Source organism: Ambystoma mexicanum, chromosome 12 (assembly GCF_040938575.1).
Source record: "Ambystoma mexicanum isolate Mex_15411 chromosome 12, UKY_AmexF1_1, whole genome shotgun sequence".
Lineage (NCBI taxonomy): Eukaryota > Metazoa > Chordata > Amphibia > Caudata > Ambystomatidae > Ambystoma > Ambystoma mexicanum.
Genome location: NC_090936.1, coordinates 877072454 through 877093246, shown reverse-complemented (window position 1 = coordinate 877093246; position 20793 = coordinate 877072454). Strand labels below are relative to the sequence as shown.

The 20793-nt window shown below is 48.5% G+C and overlaps 1 protein-coding gene across 2 annotated transcripts in view; it reads left to right on the top strand.

Moving 5' to 3' along the window:
- Positions 1–20793, top strand: part of SCYL2 (SCY1 like pseudokinase 2) — a 1629773-nt gene that overhangs the window by 118517 nt on the left and 1490463 nt on the right. For both annotated transcript variants that reach the window (XM_069629360.1, XM_069629361.1), the window contains exon 3: positions 16209–16366. In XM_069629360.1, the coding sequence (XP_069485461.1) occupies positions 16209–16366 (158 nt within the window). The remainder of the gene's footprint in view (positions 1–16208; positions 16367–20793) is intronic.

Genomic DNA, 20793 nt, shown 5'->3' with positions numbered 1-20793 from the left:
CCCGTCAAACTAATGCAGTTAGATCTGCTTCAGCATACACCTGCAAACTCATTGCAGCCTGCAGGCCATTTCTAACTACTCCTAACACGGTCACACTAGCCAGAACCCTCATCATGGCCAAAATCGACTATGTAGCGCCCTCTACCTAGGTACTAGCCAAGAGAATCTGAACAAATTGCAAATCGTCCAGAACAACGCCATACGAGCGGCTCTAAACATCCCGCAAAACCACCACATCTCGGAATCTAGATCCAATCTACACTGGCTACCTGTAAAACAGAGAATATCATTGAAAGCCTTAGGCCTTACCCACAAATGCCTAGCCAACCAAGCCCCCCTGAATCTCTGCAGCCGGCTATCCCGCCACGTCCCTACCTGCCCACAAAGAACCACCCAGATCCACCAATTAACTATCCCTAGGTTCAAACTACAAAAGGTGGGTGGATCAAGCTTCCCCGTCCTAGCATCCAAGCTCTGGAATGCTCTCCCCCTCACCATTAGATCAGAAAAATGTTTTAGTGCCTTCAAGGCCAAAACGAAAGCCTGGCTCTTCACTCAGCCTTGAAACTCAGACCTCTTATGTACCCTGGAGCCTTGCCCTAGCAAAGCGCCAGTTCTATTCCCTACTTTGTAAATGTTGTATATTGCTGTATGCTCTGAATATTTTGTACTGTATCTATAGTTTGAATTTATGTATGCCCGTTATGTAACCATGTCTAAGTTGCGCCATGATGCCTCCGGGCCGGACGGTGCACGTTACAAATAAAACAAATACAAATACAAAAATACAAAGACCCAAGGAAATTGATCTTGGACTTATCTCTAATAGGTAGCTAGGTGAATAGCATGTGACCAAGTGTGCTTTCATGGGTGCTGCCTCTCTAACAGACTGGGGACAGTTTGGCTTTGTGTAGGCGTACAGCGTACCACTAGGCTCTGTGTAACAGTTTATAAAATATCAGCCTTGTGTTGGCATCTCTCGGCTCCTTTGACCAACCCTTTAATATGCTTGTCCAGTCTTCCTCATCTATCTTCAGGCTTAGCTCCCTTTGCCATTTTTATTTGAGATTAAGGGTTATGTCTGCCCCTTTGTAAAAGGGCAAATGCCCTGGTAATTGCTTTTTTCGCTGCTGCATGTGTGGCTAGGTAGGTGGTTTAAGGAGAGGAGGGGACATTGCCATTAGTAACACTTGCCAGTTGTGTCCCATTACACTGTGGGAGTTGCAGGTATTTCCAAATGTCTTTCCTGGGAAAATTGTATTTCTGCGAGAGACATTTGAAACCGTCCATCCATGGTCCCATCTATGTAAGGTTGTAGACATTGTGGGCCTCCTTGTTCCCCATTCTTTCCAGTATTCCAGTAGAATGGTTTCCTATCTATTAGTAAGAGACCATTAAGCCAGATGTGACTCAGCTCAGTGAGGGCCACTTTGATGCCTTACCCATTATGTATGGCAGACCATATTAACCTTCTGTGCAGGATCGCATTACGAGTTGGGGGACGGAGAGTCTTTGTTGGAATAGGAACTCGATGGTTGAGAAGAGCATAAGAAGGTAGCTTTCGTACTGATCCCATAAAGTGTTTTCTGGGCCCTTCAAATGTGTGCTAACAATTTGTGCCAGTTTAGTCACTCAGTAATAGGTGGTCCGGGACATTTAGACCACCTGTGTGTTTTGAGCTTGTTTCCCTTGCCATTGGAAAGCATGCAACATCCTGAGCAACTTCCTTGTGGTAATGCCATTAGTAGCATGGAGAGCAAGTACAGAAGTTGGGGCAGTGAGACCAAGTGGGAAATGTTACCATTGGGGAGACTGGCAGGGTAGACCACTGTTTCATATTTCCTTCAATGTCTGTTAGGCGTGTGTCAAGGTTTATTTTGGTAATTGAGTATAGTGCGTTTTTGATTTTAACTTCCAAGATATGTCAAGGTGTTCGTAGTTCAAATGGCTGGTGCAGTAAACCGCTCTAGTTTACAGCAGTTTGTCTCTAATTAGAGCCCTTCTGTTTTGCCTTAGTTATTTTGTAGTCCGATATGCAGCCATATTCTTTTCTGGACTCTGGTATATGGGGCAAGCATTTTTCTGTGTCAGTCATTGGGAAGGATGTCATCGGTGTGAATTGGTAGATTACTGACTCGCTCCCAGGGGAATGCCTGTAATTTGCATGTGCGCCCTGATAAGACCGTCTGAGGACTCTAATGCCAGTGTGACTAAAAGGGGCAACCCTGGTGTGTACCTCCCTATTTAATTCAGAGGCCTCCCTCCCTGTTTTGATGTATGCTGTTGGTGCTTTTTATAAGGTCTCTATCCAGGTTGTAAATGTTATGATGGGCACATTCTCTCATTGTTCAAGTGAGAAACCTATCAAAGGTTTTTTTGCTTAGTGGAATTCATTTTGGCAAGTTCTCTCAGCCTGTTATTTGTGCTAGTCTACTAGGGTGGTTGGTTGATGCTCTGTAATCTATAAATGTTACTTGGTCGGTACAAATTACATGTCTTATAGAATGTTGTACCCGATCTTCCAGGATCATCATAAGTATATATTTTTTTCAAATATTGTTTTTTTTAAGAGATTTTAGATCACATACATCGGTTTTTGGTGGCAGGTATTGGACACGGAGTCCCCCAATCACCCCCTCCCCGCATGTCTACCCAGCAAAATAAACATCTTCATGTTGTTTTTCTCCTTTTATAACCCTACTTTCATTCCCACCCTTCCCCCCCTTACCCTCCATTGGTACAGCTTTTCACCTTCTCAGAACACATCTTCAAACCTTTTGACAATTCAACGCATTAATAGTAAGGACAATGGCTACTGGCCCCCTTTATGGTGAGTCCACTTTCAAGTTCATTTGGCATGAGTTCCCTGGTTACTTGGTCGCACCAGCTACCTCATTTCTGGATCCCCCGCCCTCGTGTCAGCAGTTCTGACCCTCGCACAGTGTGGGTCCTGGTCCATATATTTTGCAATAAATTCGCCCCATTCCATCTCCAGGGGGCCTGCCAGTCCATGGAGCCCTGCTGTGATTCTTTCCATAGTAAATATATTTTTAACATAGGTCCATTCCCTTTTCGTAGGAGGTAGTACACTTTTCCATTTAGTAGCTATACATGCCTTTGTGGCCAGCAGTAACACAGCATCCATTTTCGGGAGTCTAGTGTAATCTCAACCCACTACCAAACAAGATCCACATCGGCGATTTGATTCAGGCTATTCCATCTAGATCCTTCATCCACCGCAGAATCTCGTCCCAGAAGATTTGGACCCTCGGGTATCCCCACCACATGTGCCAGTAGTCAGCATTCCCTTTGCATCCTCTCCAACATACAGGACTTGAGTTTTTGAACTTTTTTGGGAGTCTGACCGGGTCATATTGCCACTGGTGGAGTAGCTTAATGGAATGGAGTCTGTATTGACAAGAGATTGATGTCTTAGATACTCCCCTGAAGAGTCTGTCCCAGAGGTCGGGGTCAATATTACCTCCAAGGTCTTGTTCCCATCGACATCTGTTTTTCAGTTGAGCCACTACCCGACCCAACCAGGGCCTCACACATTGCCGAAATCAGCCCCCTCGTTTCAGTCCACTTATCTAGGAGTGTTTCAAAAGGTGTGAGGTCCATCTGTATCTTTTCCTTCAAACCCGCTCCTGTGAGGGCCCCTTTGAGCTGTAGGTATGAGAATACTGAACGTTTGCCTATGCCCAGCTACTCTTCTAGCTTGGTTATGGTGAGCAAATTAGCCTACCTCCAGAGCTGCCAAATCCTTTCAAGCCCAGCTTTGAACCATTTCTGGAATCTTTCGGGGTTCGATATTGCATCCCTTATTCCCAATACCCCGAGATGCCCCAGCGGTGAGGGCCATGTTGTCATGCCCTTCATTTCCACCCATTTTCTCCAGATGTCCCATATAGTCCCCACAATTGGGTGCTCACGGATCCTACATGGAAGCATACTTCTCGGTACCCACAGCCATTCCCCCACTGTGCCAAGGTGCAACTTTAGGTTGTCCAAAGCAATCCACTGTAGGTCCTTATGGGACCCAATGTGGGGGTATTAGAATTCTGAGTTGCATGGCTTTGTAGTAGAGCTTCACATCTGGAAGACGCACTCCTCCTTTCTCCTTGGGTAGTACCAGCACAGCACTAGAAATCCTCGCCTTTTTCCCCTTCCACATAAACCTTAGGAAGAATGGTCTGGGACCCTCATGTGGAGCATTCGAAACACACAAAGGATCTTCGGGAAGACCACCATTTTCAGAGCATTGAGGCGGCCCAGCCGAGATATAGTTGGCTTTTGCCATTTTATCAAGTCTGCCTTTATTTTGGCCATCAGGGGGGGAGGTTTGCCTCAAATAAGTTCCCAAAATCCCTTGTTACATTTATACCCAGGTATTTCATTGTGTCCAGGTTGACCTCCACCCCTAGTGATGTGAACTTCTCCATCTGCCCATCCCTATTCCCGTCTAGGGGGAAAAGAACCAAATTTGTCTTGGGAGGATAGCTCAGGGGCAACGTGCTCGCCTTAGAAGCAAGACAACACGGAGCACCACAGGCTCGATCCCTGGGTCCGCGCTTAGAAACCTCTGGGTATTAAGCACATTATAAATAAGCCATCATATCATATTTGGATCTATTGATTTTTAGTCCCGCCACAGAACCATATTGATAGATCAATTGAATCACTGCAGGTATGGAGTTCAGGGGATCCCTTATGTGTAGAAGCATGTCCTGTGCATAAATTGCAACTTTGTATTCCACCTCCACCCCCTACTGAGAATCCCACTACGCGTGGGCCAGCTCTGATCTTATGGGCAAGAGGTTCTATCGAGAGTGCAAACAATGTTGGGGAGAGGTGGCAACCATGCCTAGTTCCCCATCCCAGTTTGGACCAGCGTGAGTACCCACCATTAACCATAACACATGCTTTTGGGGAAACGTAGACTGCCATTATCCCTCGGAGGAGCCTTTCTCCTATCTCAAACTTCACGAGGACTGCCTTAAGAAATCCCCACTCCACCCTATCAAAATGCCTTCTCAGCATCCGCTGACAGGTGGGATGGCTCCCCAACGGTCCTTTGGGTTGTGTGAATCAGATGTAAGGTTTTCCTCATTGTGGCCGCTCCCTATCGACATTTAATGAAGCCCACCTGGTCCAGGTGGATCAACCCCGGCATGTACCCTTCTAATCTAGTCGTTAGAACCTGTGTATATATTTTGGCGTCTATGTAAAGGAGGGAGATTGGGTGATAGGTTGCACAGAATCTGGGATTCCTACCTTCCTTGTGTATCGCTGTGATGAACGCCCTACCAAAGGGCTCCAGGGCCTGCCCAGTGTTCAATATATCATTGAACTGTTCCGTCATGAATGGCAATAACCTTATAAAACCCTGCAAGGAACCCATCCTCACATGGGGGCCTTTCCCAGGGGTAGTCTCGCCATCACGTTCTAAATTTCTGCTTCCGTTATGGGGGCCTCCAATACACTAATTTCCGCAAGAGAGAGTTTGTGCAGGTGAATACCAGTCAAGTACATGTCTATGTTCCCTGCCTCGGGTTCAACCTCTGACTCGTACAGTTTCTCATAAAAGGCTGCAAACGCCTCCAAAATCCCTTCCCGAAGGTTCCTTTGCCCCTTCTACCTCTTTGATTTCTGTAACCCTTCTTTCTGCCAGCTGCCCCCTTAGTCTAGCCTTCAAGAGTGCAGCCACTTTGTCCCCTTTCTCGTAAAATTTCTGTTTCAGAAATTGTAGGTTTTAGATTATTTTTCCCCTCTTCCAGAAAGTGCAGCTCCTCCCTCTTCCCCCTCCCCTCCAGTGTGCATTCATCTTGCCTCCCTGACAGCTCATGCGCCTTTTGTCCAATTCTTTTATCTCTTCCCTCAGGCTACTTTCGACTAGTGACCGTTCCCTCTTCTTCCTCGCCCCTTCCCTAATCAAGATTCCTCTCCAGGTGGCCTTCCCTGCTTCCCACACAGTTAATTTCTCTACCTCCCCTGTGTGATTTGTGTGTTCCGCAATTTCCTTGCACATCTCCGAATGGAACACAGGGTCCTTCCAGAGTGATTCGTTACACCTCCATTTAGCACCTACGGGGTACATCCCATCCAGTATAAGTCCACCATCATCATATCTTGGTCGGACCAGGAGATCAGGATGATCGCCGAGCCCTGCGCTACTTCCCATAGTTCTCTGGAAATATAGATGTAATCAATTCTAGTGTATGTTCCGTGTAGGGGTGAATAAAAGGTATAACCCCTTCCCTGTGGCTGGAAGTGGCACCATATGTCTCTCAACCTATAACCCTCCAATGAGACCTGGAACTCCTGATAGCCTGGTCTTGGCAAGTATTGTTCCCTGTCATGTCGTCCTTGTCTGTCTAAATCAATGTCTGCCCATACATTGAAGCCACCTCCTGTGATAAGATGCCCTGTGCTTTCTACCAGTATCAACTCAAGTGTATCTTTCAAAAAATCTTAACAGTCCCTTGTTCGAGACGTAGACCATGGCTAATGTAAAGCGTACCTTTCTGATGGTCCCAGAGACCAACAGAGACCTCGCCTCCACATCAGACCAGACCTTGGTCAGTTCCATCTTGAACGTCTTATTAACAAGAATACCCACCCATGCTTTCCTTAGAGTACCTGAACCCCAGTATTCCCGGCCAACGAACCCACTAGGGATCCTTCTTTCTTTCTCCTTAGTGAATCGGGTCTCTTGTAGGAACAGGACGTCTAATTCCGACCTTCGGAATTCCCTTGCAACCAATGATCTTTTCATGGGTGAGTTCAATCCTTTGACGTTTAGAGTGCCCACCCTTAAGCGGTCCTCCCGTGGTCTTATCTCCACTGTTGCCATCCCATTATCCCTGTACGGGAGCTCAACTCTCTCCATCTAGGTGGCCTTTGTGTTCCATTGCGAACCATGCCAGAAAAGGCGGACAGTTGGTAGAAAGTCTGTACCAATGTCGCAACCCCCCACACCCTCTTCCTGAGTCCCTCCCCCTTTTCCCCCAGGGTGTCCGGCTCTTCCCCAGTTAAGGTCACCAGGTTGAAACAGGACCACCTACGGCACCCGTTCAGTCGGATCACTTTCTCATCAAGCCACTTGTTTTAGAGCCCCCCTTTCTCGTTCCCCACAAAACTCCATCCCAGCATTACAACATGAATGGGTTTCATACGAACCGTAACCGAGATCATACCTGAGACCCCCCACCACATGGGCGTCTCTAAGTGTTGCTCCCCCTCCTTCAAATGTTAATCGTAGAGACGCAACCCATTGTTGGGTCAGGTCCCCACCTCTGGGGCGGATGGTGGGGGGGGGGGATCTTCCTCTACTTCCTGAAGCCTGACGTATGTCACCTTCTTAAGCCCTTAGTTTGCCAAGGTCCGTTATTTGCAGCCTTTTCCTTTGAGGTGTGTGGGATCTGAGCGTCTCCTGTGAGCTCCCTGGTGACCCTATGAATGTCCTCCTCTGTGATAAGCCTGTATTTGTACCCATCCTTTTAAAAAGTGATGGAGAACGGGAACCCCACCTGTCTCTGACCCCTTTCACGTTTAACCACTTGGTGAGGGGTGAGCAAAGCCTTCTTTTGGTAAGGGCCACCGCGTCCTTTTTCCTCCCTCTTTCCAGGATCTTGTCACTGAAGTTGTGGAAGTGGGCTAGGACTGACCTGGGGCATCCGGCCGTGCCCCTGGCCCTGCGGATCCTCTCAATCTTTGGCTCGTCAATTGAGTTTCGTAATTTCATAGAGGGTTCTCCTTCAGTCCTTCTCCGTCTCTCCTTCTTTGTCTGGGATCCCGGAAATTCTAAGATTGTTGCTCCTGACGTGATTTTTGAGGTCGTCCATTTTGAGCATAATCACGGTGCACGTCCATCTGGTTCTCCAGTGTCAAGGGCGGACTGGTTGTGCTCTACCTCCTCCAGTCTTTCCTTTATTTTGTCAATTCTTTGGGTAATTTCATCGACCTTACCCTCAATGTCTGCTCTCATGCTCCTGATTATCCTCCTTTAGTGCTGCTATATTTATTAGGTGGCTGCATATTCCTCCTCCTCCAAAGAATTGGTGTCCTGTCTGGCTATTCCTCCTCCGCTTGTTCTTGGGGTGCATTCAAAGTTGGCCAACCTCAATCTTGCATCCATGTGCCATCTCTGGCTTCTGCGTGTGCCCTCGAGCGCGAGTAGTGATCCCAAAGACGTTGAGTGGTACCTTGCCCCTCTTGTACTGAGGGGGCTTGCCACTTTACTGCGGGCAGGCCGCTACCTCTCTCTGTGTGTCTCGAGGGCTGCCTCTTGCCTGGGCTTCCACTTTGCCTTGCTTGGTGTGCCGCAGGGGCCGGGCAGAGCCTGGTCCGCACTGTAGCATGGCCATGTGGGGAGGCGGGCACACGTCCCTGGATAAGGGGCCCACACCTCCCTGCTCCCTCTCTCTTCCTTGAGCGGTGGGGGTGCGCCCTGCCCACAATGAGCACTGGTAGTGGCACTGCTTCCCTTCTCCAGGGCCCAGCTGATGGCCCTCGGGGCACTGTCCGGATGGCACTGTTAGTGGATGGACTCCTTCACTGTTTGTTTTGGGGTGGGGGGCTGTGCCACAGTGGGTCTAGTCACCTCGGGTTGCAACAGCAAGGCCAAAGCCTTCTCGCTTGGCCTGGTCCACTTCAGACCCCTGCAGTAGCTCCACCAGGAGGGCCATCCCTGGACTCAACTCCACTGGGGGGGGGGGGGGGAGGGCCTCCGCCGAAGCTCTTGCTGGTAGGCTGTAGTTTGCTGCAGTGGCTGTACTCTCAACAGCCACAGTTTGGCCACGGGATCACACTGGAGGGCCCACAGGGATGCCTCTTTAACTCCACCGTCCAGATCAGGTCAAAGCGCACTGCTGCATCTGTGTGCACTGGCCCCAGGGGGTCCGCAGGCTCTCTCCTGCTCCTGGGGTTACGATCCCTATCTGTTTCCAGGGGGGCACCAGGTGCCGTGGGGCGCTCTCCACGGTCTGCCCTCCCGAGAGCCGTGAACCATGCGGTGGTCTCTGCTGCCATGGTGCATGGGGCAGCTTCAGGAGGGGCCCACTCACCTTCCTCTGGTGACTCCTACACCCGACACTCTCACCTCGGAGGCTGGATGTGTGTCTGGGGCCTAGGGTCGGGCAGAGAAGGCCACCGACTGCGGCCCCAGCCAAGCCTCCTGGGTCTCAGGAGCACTTTCGTTTTCTAATCAACCGCAGCGGGCTTAATCATGAGCCGTTTTCGCTCTGTTGTTCGATCCACTGCAGCTGTGACACCTCTCGAGTCCCTGGCTGGGGGTTGTCTGCCCCAGGGTGCGCGGGGCGAAAAGCAGAGGCTCAGGCCACTTTTCTGGGACCTAGCGGGTGCGGAATGCTTTCAGGCTTCGATAACCTGTACGCCACCTGGTGGCCTTCCGTCTTAAGCATTTTAAGTTCTGTGTTAGAAGCTTGATTCGAGGGGATTGGGTCCTCCGTCGTATTCCATATCTATGACATGTAATCACCACAGCTGTGCTGCTTCGGAAACTTTTCGGCGTCTGCGTCCTGCGTCGATGACGTCGATGCGCCGTCGTCGAGGACCTCGTCCGACGTCATCCGATGTGATAAGTAGGACGCACGACGCCCATAGCCTCAGTTCCGTTTTTTCCGCGAACGTGTTGCTGTGTGTTTCTCGGTTTAAACGCCTCGACTCTTTGGAGTTCTGTTCTTCTCGGTTCTTCGAACCTGTTCGTTTGTGAAAATCCTTCTGAAGATGTCTACTTCGTCTTCGACCCCGCGTCCGGGTTTCAAGAAGTGCGGGGAGTGTGGGTCCAAGATGTCGGTGGCGGACTCGCACGACGCCTGCCTCTGGTGCCTCGGGGAGGCCCACGACACGGATGACTGTATCGACTGCCAGTCGCTCACGTCCAAAGCCTTACGCGAACGTAAGAAGTTGTTGTCGGTAGGTCGGGTGTCCAAGCCCCGGAAGTCGAAGTCTGCGGGGCTTTCGACGGATGATTCGAGGGGTGACTCTCCGTGTCATCGTCGGAAGTCTCGTGGGTCTCCTTCTAGGAGTCGGTCTCGTCACTCCTCAGCCTCTTCGAGGCATTCTCGGAAGCGCCGACACCGGTCGTCTTCCAGGTCCTCTTCGGAGAGCTCTGCCCGGCGCGTCGCTTACCCCTCCAGCCGTGCGACGCCAGAGGAATGGGCTTCCTTCGGGAAGATGCTGGCGATTCTTGAGTCGCAGGGTACTCAGCCGTCCGCGCCTCCGAGTGGGGTCGGTCGTGTGGGGTCGAGAGACGCCGCTCGCAAGAGTGGTCGGCACGAGTCACGGGAGAGGTCCCGTTCGGACAAGGGGACTCGTTCTCGACGTACCCGTTCCAGGTCCCGGTCCTCGACGCGTTCGAGACCGTGTGCGCCTGTGAGGCCTTCGAAGAAGGCATCGACGTCTGTGGCGTCGAGGGCGTCGACAGGCTTTCTCGAGGCTCTGGCTCCGAGGAAGTGGTCGATGCCGTCGACGCTCAGGTCGTCGAGGGACACGCTCGGGGCTCCGGCCTCGAGGGCTGTGTCGACGCCGCCGATTCTGGAGGCGCTGCATCTGACGTCGACGCCGATTTCCTCGACGCCGATCCTCTCGGCGCCGATGCCGGTTCTCTCGACGCTGGCGCCGATTCGCTCGACGCCATCGACGCCTTTCGTGTCGGAGGTACCCCGGGGCACGGGTGGACCCCCTAGGAAGGCTCTGGTTAAGAGCAAGCACTCTCGAGTGCCTTCTTTTCGCCACCTGGACTATATTTCAGAGGCGGATGAGGATTCTGATGGCCTGGTTCCTAGTCAGGTTCCGGATGAAATTGTCTCGGGCCATAGTCAGTTTGACGAGTTGAGACAGTCACTGCATGATGCCAGTGGACTGGACACCTCTCCGGAGGTGGAGTTTTGTAGGCCTGAGCCTGGCTCTCATGCTGATTCCTCGTACCGGCGCCTTATGGCTCGGGTTTCTGAGTACTTGGGATGGTCTGCTCCCCCAGGGGAATTTGTGCAGGATGATCTGACAGACATCCTTGATGTTGGTCCCCCAACTGACCCGGTTCTGCCGTTCCATATGGCTTTACAGAGAAGGGTGGCTGCGGCTTGGACTGCTCCGGAGAGTCTCCCGGCGGTGGGCAGATCCTTGTCGCGGAAATACCGTCCAGCCAGTGGCGACCCCTGCTACTTGACCAGGCACCCCACTCCGGAGAGTTTGGTGGTGCAGGCGGCCACGGCCCCGGCGAAGCAGGCGTCGTACCCTACCATCCCTCCTGATAGGGACGACAAACGTTTTGATGGCTGGGCGAAGAAAGTGTTTTCTTCTGGTGGTATGGCGCTTCAGGCGGCCAACTCCATTTGTGCCTTGTCGCGTTTCACGCACACTCTGTGGAACTGTGTTGCGTTAGCGGCTGAACATATTCCCGAAGGGGACGAACGGGATGGTTTCCTTGCTATGGTCCAGGATGGTAAGGATGCCATGTGTGAGTCCGTTCAGTCGGGTTTGGACTTAGCTGAATGCGGCAGTAGGTCCATAGCGGCGAGCACCGTGATGCGCAGGTTTGCGTGGTTGCGGAAGTCGGGGTTTGCTCCTGATGTGCAGTCCCGGCTCCTCAACATGCCCTTTGACGGTGAACACCTTTTTGGCAGCAAGGCTGACGAGAGCCTTGAGAGGTTGCAGACCTCAAAAGCTGCAGCGAAGTCGTTGGGCGCTGCAGTTCGCCAACCTCCGCCTTTTGGTCCTAGGGGACAGCAGTGGAGGGGTGGTTCCTTTCGCTATTACTCATCCTTCAGTAAAGCGAGAGGAGCTGGCAGTCAAAGAGGCCAACGCAGGGGTACCAGAGGTGGACGACAGGGTACCCGTGGTGCCAAGGCCGCTCGGGCAGTTGCCTCTTTGCCCTCAGGTAACGCCGCAGCCGCTCCCACTCAGTCGTGAGGCCATGTCCCATGGTTCGCCGGTTGGGGGAAGGCTGGCGCAGCATCTTGTAGAGTGGCAAGCCATTACTTCAGATGTGTGGGTTCTGGAGATCATAGCCCACGGCTACTGTCTTCCCTTTCGGCACAGGCCTCGCGACACTCCACCGGGGAACCTCTCTTTGCAGAGTCCGGATCCGCTCCTTGCGCAGGAAATTCAAGCCCTGCTGGAGAAAGGCGCCATAGAACTGGTGCCTGTAGCGGAGAGGAACAAGGGATGGTATTCCCCTTATTTTTTGGTTTCGAAGAAAGACGGGGGATTGAGACCCATCATGGACTTGCGCGGTTTGAACAAACTCCTCAGGAAGGACAAGTTCAAGATGGTTACTCTCTCTCAAGTCCTCCATCTCTTCAGCTTCAGGACTGGTTGGTGTCACTCGACCTCAAGGATGCTTACTTCCATGTGCCCATCCATCCCAAGCACAGGAAGTACCTGAGGTTCGCGGTTGGCGACTTGCACTTTCAGTTTCGGGTCCTGCCATTCGGATTGACCTCCGCCCCGAGGGTTTTCACCAAGCTCATGGTGGTGGTGGCAGCGCATCTCAGGCAAGGGGGGATTCACGTCTACCCCTACCTGGACGATTGGTTGATCAGGGGGGGCTCTCCCGAGCAAGTCCTGGATCATCTGTCGGTCACCTGTCGCTCCCTTCACAGGCTGGGCTTCTCCCTCAATTTAATGAAGTTCCATTTGACGCCAACACAGCGGCTCCAGTACATCGGAGCAGTGCTCGACACTTCCCTGGGGCTGTGTTTTCCTCCCCAGGTGAGGGCTCTTCACATTCAGCAGATGGTGCACAAGTTTCAGCATGCCCAGACGCTCCCAGCGTTCGAGTTCTTGAGGTTGCTCGGCCTCATGGCATCCTGCATTCTTCTGGTGCCAGAGGCTCGCCTGCGGATGAGATCTTTGCAGTGGGCACTCAAGACGCAATGGTCGCAGTCCTCCGGCAGGATGTCGGACTCGATTCAGGTGCCGTCCTCGGTCGCCCGGGACCTTCTGTGGTGGGCCGTCGAAGGCAACTTTATGAGGGGGGCTCCATTTTGGCTTCCCTGGCCGGAGGTGACGATCGTGACGGATGCATCCCTCACGGGATGGGGAGCTCATGCCAACGGGCTGACAGTCAGCGGTCGTTGGTCTCCGTCGGAGTCCAGACTCCATATCAATCTGTTGGAGCTGAGGGCCGTCAGGCTAGCCCTGAAGGCTTTTCTGCCGTCTGTGCGAGGGAAGAATGTCCTGATCCTGACGGACAACACAGTGGCCATGCACTACCTCAACAAAAAGGGGGGGCAGGGTCACTTCCTCTGTGCAGGGAGGCGATGCAGCTCGAGTTCTGGGCCATCTAGCAGGAAGTTTCGATCTCGCGAGTTCATCTGGCCGGAGCCGAAAACGTGACGGCGGACGCTCTGAGCAGGCAGAGCGCGATCTCTCACGAGTGGGAGTTGGCTCAGGAGATTCTCCTGGAGATCTTCGCCCTTTGGGGGACCCCTCAAGTGGATCTCTTCGCCTCCAGTGTCAACCAGAAGTGCGAAAGGTTTTGCTCGCGGGAATTTCCTCCAAAAGGAGACTTAGGAGACGCGTTCGTGGTGGAGTGGTCCTTCCCGCTGCTGTACGCGTTTCCTCCAGTCCCCGTCATCCCGCAAGTGCTGCGGAGGTTACGGAAGTTTGGTTCCCGGATGATCCTCATTGCCCCGGCGTGGGCTTGGAGGACATGGTACCCGGACCTTCTCGACTTATCCATCTGCCCTCCACGTCGTCTTCCCTACCGAGACGATCTGCTCTCACGGGAGGGGGGTCAGGTTCTCCATCCAGAGGTCAGATCCCTCAACCTTCACGCTTGGTTTCTGAAAGGTTGAGGTATAAGGATTGGGACCTCCCTGAGGACGTGATGGAGGTGTTGCTTTCGGCACGAAGGCCAGCAACAAAGTCTCTGTACCGGTGCCGTTGGCGTAAGTTCTGCGACTGGTGCAGAGTTCAGAATGTGGATCCTTTTGCATGTGACATCCCCATGGTTCTGTCCTTTTTACTTTCTTTGGCCCACAGGGGCTTGCAAGTGGGTACCGTTAAGGGTTACCTGGCGGCGCTGTCCATCTTTAAGCGCTCGTCTGAAGAGTGTTCTTACTTTAAAATCCCTTTGATTTCACAGTTCCTGAAAGGGCTCACTAATGTGTTCCCTCCGTCACCTTTCCTGGTGCCCGGTTGGGATTTAACCTTGTTCTTAAGTTTCTTATGGGTGCTCCGTTTGAGCCTTTACATTCTTGCCCTTTGAGGCTGTTAACTCTGAAAACTGTTTTTTTAGTTGCGGTTACTTCCGCTCGCAGAGTGAGTGAGTTACAGGCACTTTCAGTTAAGCCTCCCTTCACTGTATTTCACAAGGACAGGGTTGTCCTTAGAGTTCGTCCTTCTTTTCTTCCGAAGGTAGTGACGGAATTTCATTTGGCCCAGAAGGTTGTTCTTCCGGCATTCTATCCTCCTCCGCATCCTGGTAAGGAAGAGGAGAGGCTCCATAGGCTTGATCCTAGGAGAGCTTTAAGCTTTTATGTTTCACGCATGTCCCGGGTCAGAGTGGATGATCAACTCTTTATTGGTTACGCTGGAAAGCGTTTGGGGCAAGCTGTGACGAAACAGACTTTGTCTCGCTGGATTATTTTGGCCATCTCGGAGTGCTACCGCTTGGCGGGTAAGGATCCACCGGCTGGCTTGCGGGCCCATTCTACCAGGGGTATGGCTGCGTCTACTGCCCTGCAGAGGGGTGTTCCTATTCGCAATATCTGTGATGCAGCCACCTGGGCTTCAGTACATACATTTGTACGTCACTATTCCCTCGATTCCATCCGAGCACAGGATCTGGCCTTTGGCAAGGCGGTCCTTTGCTCTGCTATTTGATTGGCTGTTCTAAATTTTGATTCTAAATTCTTTCCCTCCTCCTTGCTTTGGTACTGCTTTGGGAGTCTGTCATAGATATGGAATACGTCGGAGGACCCAATCCCCTCGAAGAACAAGTTACTTTCTTACCTGGTAACGTTCTTTCGATGGGATGGTCTGACGACGTATTCCATATCGCTCCCGCCCTGCCTCCCCCGCTGCAGAATTTCTTTTGCGATTGCAGCTTACGTTCCGCAAGGCTTTGTGTCTGACTGGCAGTTGACTTATGTCACACGTTCTGGGGGAAAAAACTACAACTGAGGCTATGGGCGTCGTGCGTCCTACTTATCACATCGGATGACGTCGGAGGAGGTCCTCGACGACGGTGCATCGACGTCATCGACGCAGACGCCGAAAAGTTTCCGAAGCAGCACAGCTGTGGTGATTACATGTCATAGATATGGAATACGTCGTCGGACCATCCCATCGAAAGAAAGTTACCAGGTAAGAAAGTAACTTGTTCTTTGTAAGTACAGACATTGTTCTATAGAGACCGAAAGTGTAGCCTTTAAGATTTTAGATCAGATTAAAATGTATAGAGCTTCATGCAGGATCCCCCCCCCCCCATCTAAGTGCTGTAATAACTGTTATTAAATGTAATGGTTCTTAATGTATTTGATTGTTTAATGTATGGAGCTAGCTCTAGAGCAGTGGAGCATTGTAGATTGTGGGTAGCCAGTGTTTTGGGCTGCCATCTTTTATCAATAGCACAGTACTTTTGAGTTGCGGTCTATGCATGCATTGGGATTAGTCCTTGGTGTCAAGTGTTGTTGAAAAAGCCACCTTTTGACATATTTGCGAAACTGCATAATTGTTGGGCATTCCGAGGTAATACCGGGATAGAGTTCCAGAGGGTAAGTGTGTGAAAAGAGAAGATTGGTTGCCGGTCCTCTTTTTGCAGACGAGTTGTTAATTAGATGCATTTTTTGACCCTCAAAAAAATGAAGGCCTGAGTCTACCCTTGTGAGATTCAAACCTGTGAAGTGAGGGCTTGCCACATATCCGATGTGGGCACTGAACCCATGACCTGTCCTCTATTTTCTCAGTCCATTTAAAAGAATTCCTATTTACACTTTCATTGTTTCAGTAAGAAAAATTACTCTTTTAGCAATATTCATTTTTGCTTTAGAGGCATCTTTTCTGAAAGGGAATAAAGTATTATTGTTTAAGGTAAGATGTCTCATTAAAGTTCTGCTTGTTTCGACGCGTGCATATAGATTAAATAATATGTTTTCCTGTAAACCTCTGCCGTGCATGCATTTAAAGACAGATACACATCCCGTGGAAATAAAGCTGTTCTCTCTTTTTATTACTAGGAAGTTGCAGTCTTTGTGTTTGACAAAAAGGTGATTGAAAAGTTTCACAAATTTGAAAAGGATCAGATTGTTGATTCTTTAAAGCGGGGAGTTCAGCAGTTAACACGGCTTCGGCACCCACGATTACTTACTGTACAGCATCCATTAGAGGAATCCAGGTAAAAGATGAGAACAATTGTTTGAATGTATTTGGTTACCTAAATGAGTCTGTTGGAACTGTTTTCGCCAAAGATGTTTCCATATGTCTTGTCTTATCAGAAGCAGTTACTATACGGTTGTAATGTGTTGAGCTTCTATATGTAAAGCGTACAGTCCTGTTTATCTTTTACCTCTGCTCATTATAAATGTTGTCAGAGATTCACTATGACATCACAACCAATCATAACACAGTTCTTCATTAAAGGAGAAGGTTTTTTTCTATGTGAGCCTGTGCGTTTATTGATTTAGTTGTCCTCACTAGTTTCCAAATTCTGTAATGTTTGTGAGGTACACACTTGTTAGTGTTTTTCATGCAGTGTTATGCTTTATTCAATTATTTTCACATTCGTTATATAAACACAAGTTACTTCACTTAGTATAATCAATTTAGTAATTTTACTTGTGACTTTTTCTGGCAAGGAATGTATCATTTATAAAAACAAAAGTCTTTGTGCCAACATTTCTTTGCCCATGCTATTGTTTCGCCCTTCGTTGGTCTTCATCAAGGCTCTTTTTTTCTATTTTGTTAAGTGTTTCAATTTCAATCACATTCATATTTTATGCATACATTTTATAGTTATGACACAACTATGTTGCTTGATTCTCAATCAAATAGAAGTTTTTCTCTTTGACGTTGTTCCTGAGTGAGCAAACTTCAGTGGTTCTGAGGAGTTAAGGATAGGAGAGGTTTGGTTAGTATGGACTGCTGGTGCACAGGAAGGGAGCACCATGCAGTTGTGGCATAGCTTTAAGCCAGTTGCCCAGTCATTTAGGTTGTAAGCAGATTGCTTACCTTATGTACCAATTTGATGGTACTCTGGTTTAGAATCCTGATTAGTTGTCGGATATTCATGACTGATTCCTTCTTCTGACATCTGCCAATCTTTTCTATGGCTGATTATATCATAACCTGTGGTTTAAGACAAAAACCCAGGGTCTGAATCTCATATATACATAGTGAGCACTAATTGATTTGAGAGAAGTCAACTTTGTTTACCATATTTTGGATTCCTGATAGCAGTGTGGCAAGTGCTTTTCTATTGGCTGCTCCACTGTGCCTGGGCGGTTTAGCATGCATGTCCTAATTACTTATGATTGAATTATATCTTGGGAGACCGTTATGAAATGCATTACTTATTGAGTTAGCAATGACTTCAGCAAGGATTGCTGTGGTGAATTGGACGTTCTGTAACTCCTCGGAGCCACTGAAGTTTGCTCACTCAGGAACAACGTCAAAGAGAAAAACTTTATTTGATTGAGAATCAAGCAACATATTTATATGTCAAAACTATGAAATGTATGCATAAAATATGAATGTGATTGAAATTGACACACGTAACAAAGTAAAAAAGTGCCTTGATAAAGCCGAAGGACGGGCGAACCGGTAGCACATGCAAAGAAATGTTGGCACAAAGATTTTTGTTTTTATAAATGATACATTACCTACCAGAAAAAGTCACGACAATTAAAATTACGAAATTTAATACACTTAAGTGAAGTAACTTGTGTTTATATAACGAATGTGAAAATAATTGAATAAAGCATAACACTGTATGAAAAACACTAACAAGTGTGTACCTCACAATCATTACAGAATTTGGGAACTAGTGAGGACAACTAAATCAATAAGCGCACAGGCTCACATAGAAAAATACCTTCTCCTTTCTAAGACAATAGGCCGACAGGTGAATATCGGTTTCTATGGAGCCATGCAGCCACTGACCTCCGACTAATTTGGGCAAGTAAGGTAATAAGTAAACACGATTACAGAAAAGGAATCAAGATAGACAAACCACGAGTAGAGCGCACAGACTGATACTATTCACCAAAAACAAGAAACATTTACTACAGTCCTTGATTAGTTTCACTTCAATATATATATGAAAGATTGCTTCACAGTATACTGCTATGTTTTGGTGTCTACTATGGCAATATTGGGCTATTCATTAGGCATGGTAAAACAGACAAGCACTAATAATCATAATTTTGAATCATAAAGGATTGGATCGAGAGCAACCGGAAAATAAAAGCCCTTGAAACATTTGACACGTCAGAGAGGAAAATGTAAGGATGGAAATGCTACGCCGCAAGTCCTAGATCTTTCACGATGAGACATGCACGTGATGGCCTTGCACAGATTTTTTTTTTTTTTGTGTTGGTTATGCAAATACTCAACCTCTTCACCACCTGGCACAAGAGGAAGTGCACACTGTATACCTCCTGGAAAGGGGGGGGTGCAAGGCCATGGACCCCTAGAACTTACCACTGAGGGTGGATCTTCTGCACCAGTAAGTGGAGAGGGTGATCCTGCACCCAAGCCTGCAATAGCTTTCCTTAGCAGCCAGTCCCTGTGGACCTAGTTCAGAGTCACGTGAGGCTCTCTGAAAATGACATGGAAATCGTTAGAGCTGTTTTGAAAGACTCCTCTAGGTTGCGTAATTTTGTTAATGGACACTGGTAAAATGGCTTTCTAGAATCTGGCCTGGTGGACAGATTTTAGGAGGCCACCCTAGTTATGGTGAACAGGGACCTCTGAGAGTTTAGCCAAAACCCTGTCAAGGTAGCAATGTAGAGCAGCCAATGCTTCGTCCCAGGAGAGTGTAAGTTGGGCCAGGGACCCTCAATGAGTCCACACAGCATGGCACACAATTCAATTTAGACCGTTCTAAAAATGCAGTCCTTTATTTTAGGCCTTAGAAAACACTGAAGAATGAAACTAGCAGGCAGTATCACAGCAGGTAGTATTATTACACAACGATCTATCATACAAATATGTACAATCACCATTGGCTTTAAAAAAGAAAATTCAAAACTCAGACTGGATACAGACGCAGTATGAGAAAGCGGACTATCAAATGTCCATAACTTGCTCAGTGGAAGCCTGTAAATTAAATCAACTACCATCGTATCTTCAACTGTTTCCATCAACCAAGTTTTGTGATCTCTTTCTAAGATTAAATCTATTCCCCACTCGCGAACGCCTAGCTCAAATGAATCAACTGGGAAAGTTACCAAAGTGTTCTCGCTTTTGAAATGACATACAAGAAATAGAAACACTTAAAGCTATAATAATACAATTTGAGTCATTAACCCAAATAAGAGCTAAATACATACACCGCCTTGCACACGATGTACTTGTATTAAACCAGGTGGAACGATGGAATGCCATATTACTGGGTCAGGAGAAAACTTTGATTTTTGCAGTTCTTGCTCGAAATCTTATTTTAAATCTGACATTCACCAGGATCGTATGAAGAATGAATGGAACTAACTTTTAACACTGTTGTGGATTTCTGTATTTTGTATTATTTTGATGAATCTAATACAAAAAGATAAATGAAAAAAGTTTGTAATAAACTCATTTCTAATAAAAAAATATATAATACAATCACCATTTTTTTCCGGCATACTTATCAGACGCATGTGTGCGGAGTTCCTTTCAGCGTAAAGCCTTTATCTACTTTCAATTACGTTAGATTTCTTCCTATCCTTTGTCCACCGAACGCCGAAGAGCGACGCCGGTGAGGATCGGAGAGACTTGCGCCGGAGAATGCCTCAATGGACCCTTGGCCTTGGAAGGCCATGCCAGGCCTCAGGCAGTCCATAGGGAAAGTGGGGGGAGGTCATATAGGTTATTTTCCCCCTTTCCTACATACTATTCGCCCCGCTGCCATACTTTTTTTTTTTAATTTGGTTTTATAAAATTTCACATTATATAATACTACTTTGTTAGCGTGTGGTAGTTTAACAGAAACAGAACATATTATATCATTTCACTTTCTTAACTTAACATTGATTCCATATTTCTGGGTGTACCTTTACCCACACCCAACCCCATCCCCTCCTTGGATTAGCACACATATTTACGTTATTGTAGAGTGGGAGCTACGAAGGCACAGTGAACATAGTTCCATTTTCTGGTCGCTCTGTCTGCACTTAATATGAGTTTCCTTCCATGGTGATTTATTGGGCTTTGCGTCTTGCATCAGGACCCTGTGGATCCCCCGGTTGAGAATCGGAGGTTGTTGCGGAATATTTATTTTTGAAGTACATCCATAAGGCTTTGCATTGGGCGGCTTAATCATGTAAGGAGGCGGTAATTGTTTGCATCGAATAAATGTTTGCGGCTAAGTTGATCCATTCATTCTTTCCCGGAACTTTTGTGAATTTACATTTGATCGCTAATAAGGCCCGAGCCGCCTACAATAGGTGCGGGGTTAGACCTTTCACCTTTCACTCTGATCCAGACATCTTCGTCTCTTTCTAGGCTAAATAGTATTAAATATCTGTCAGCGTCCCTTTGAATACCATTATTTCTTTGATCCACCCTAGGACCTCGTCCCAGAACACTTTGATGCGCGGGCAACTCTACCACATATGCTAGTAA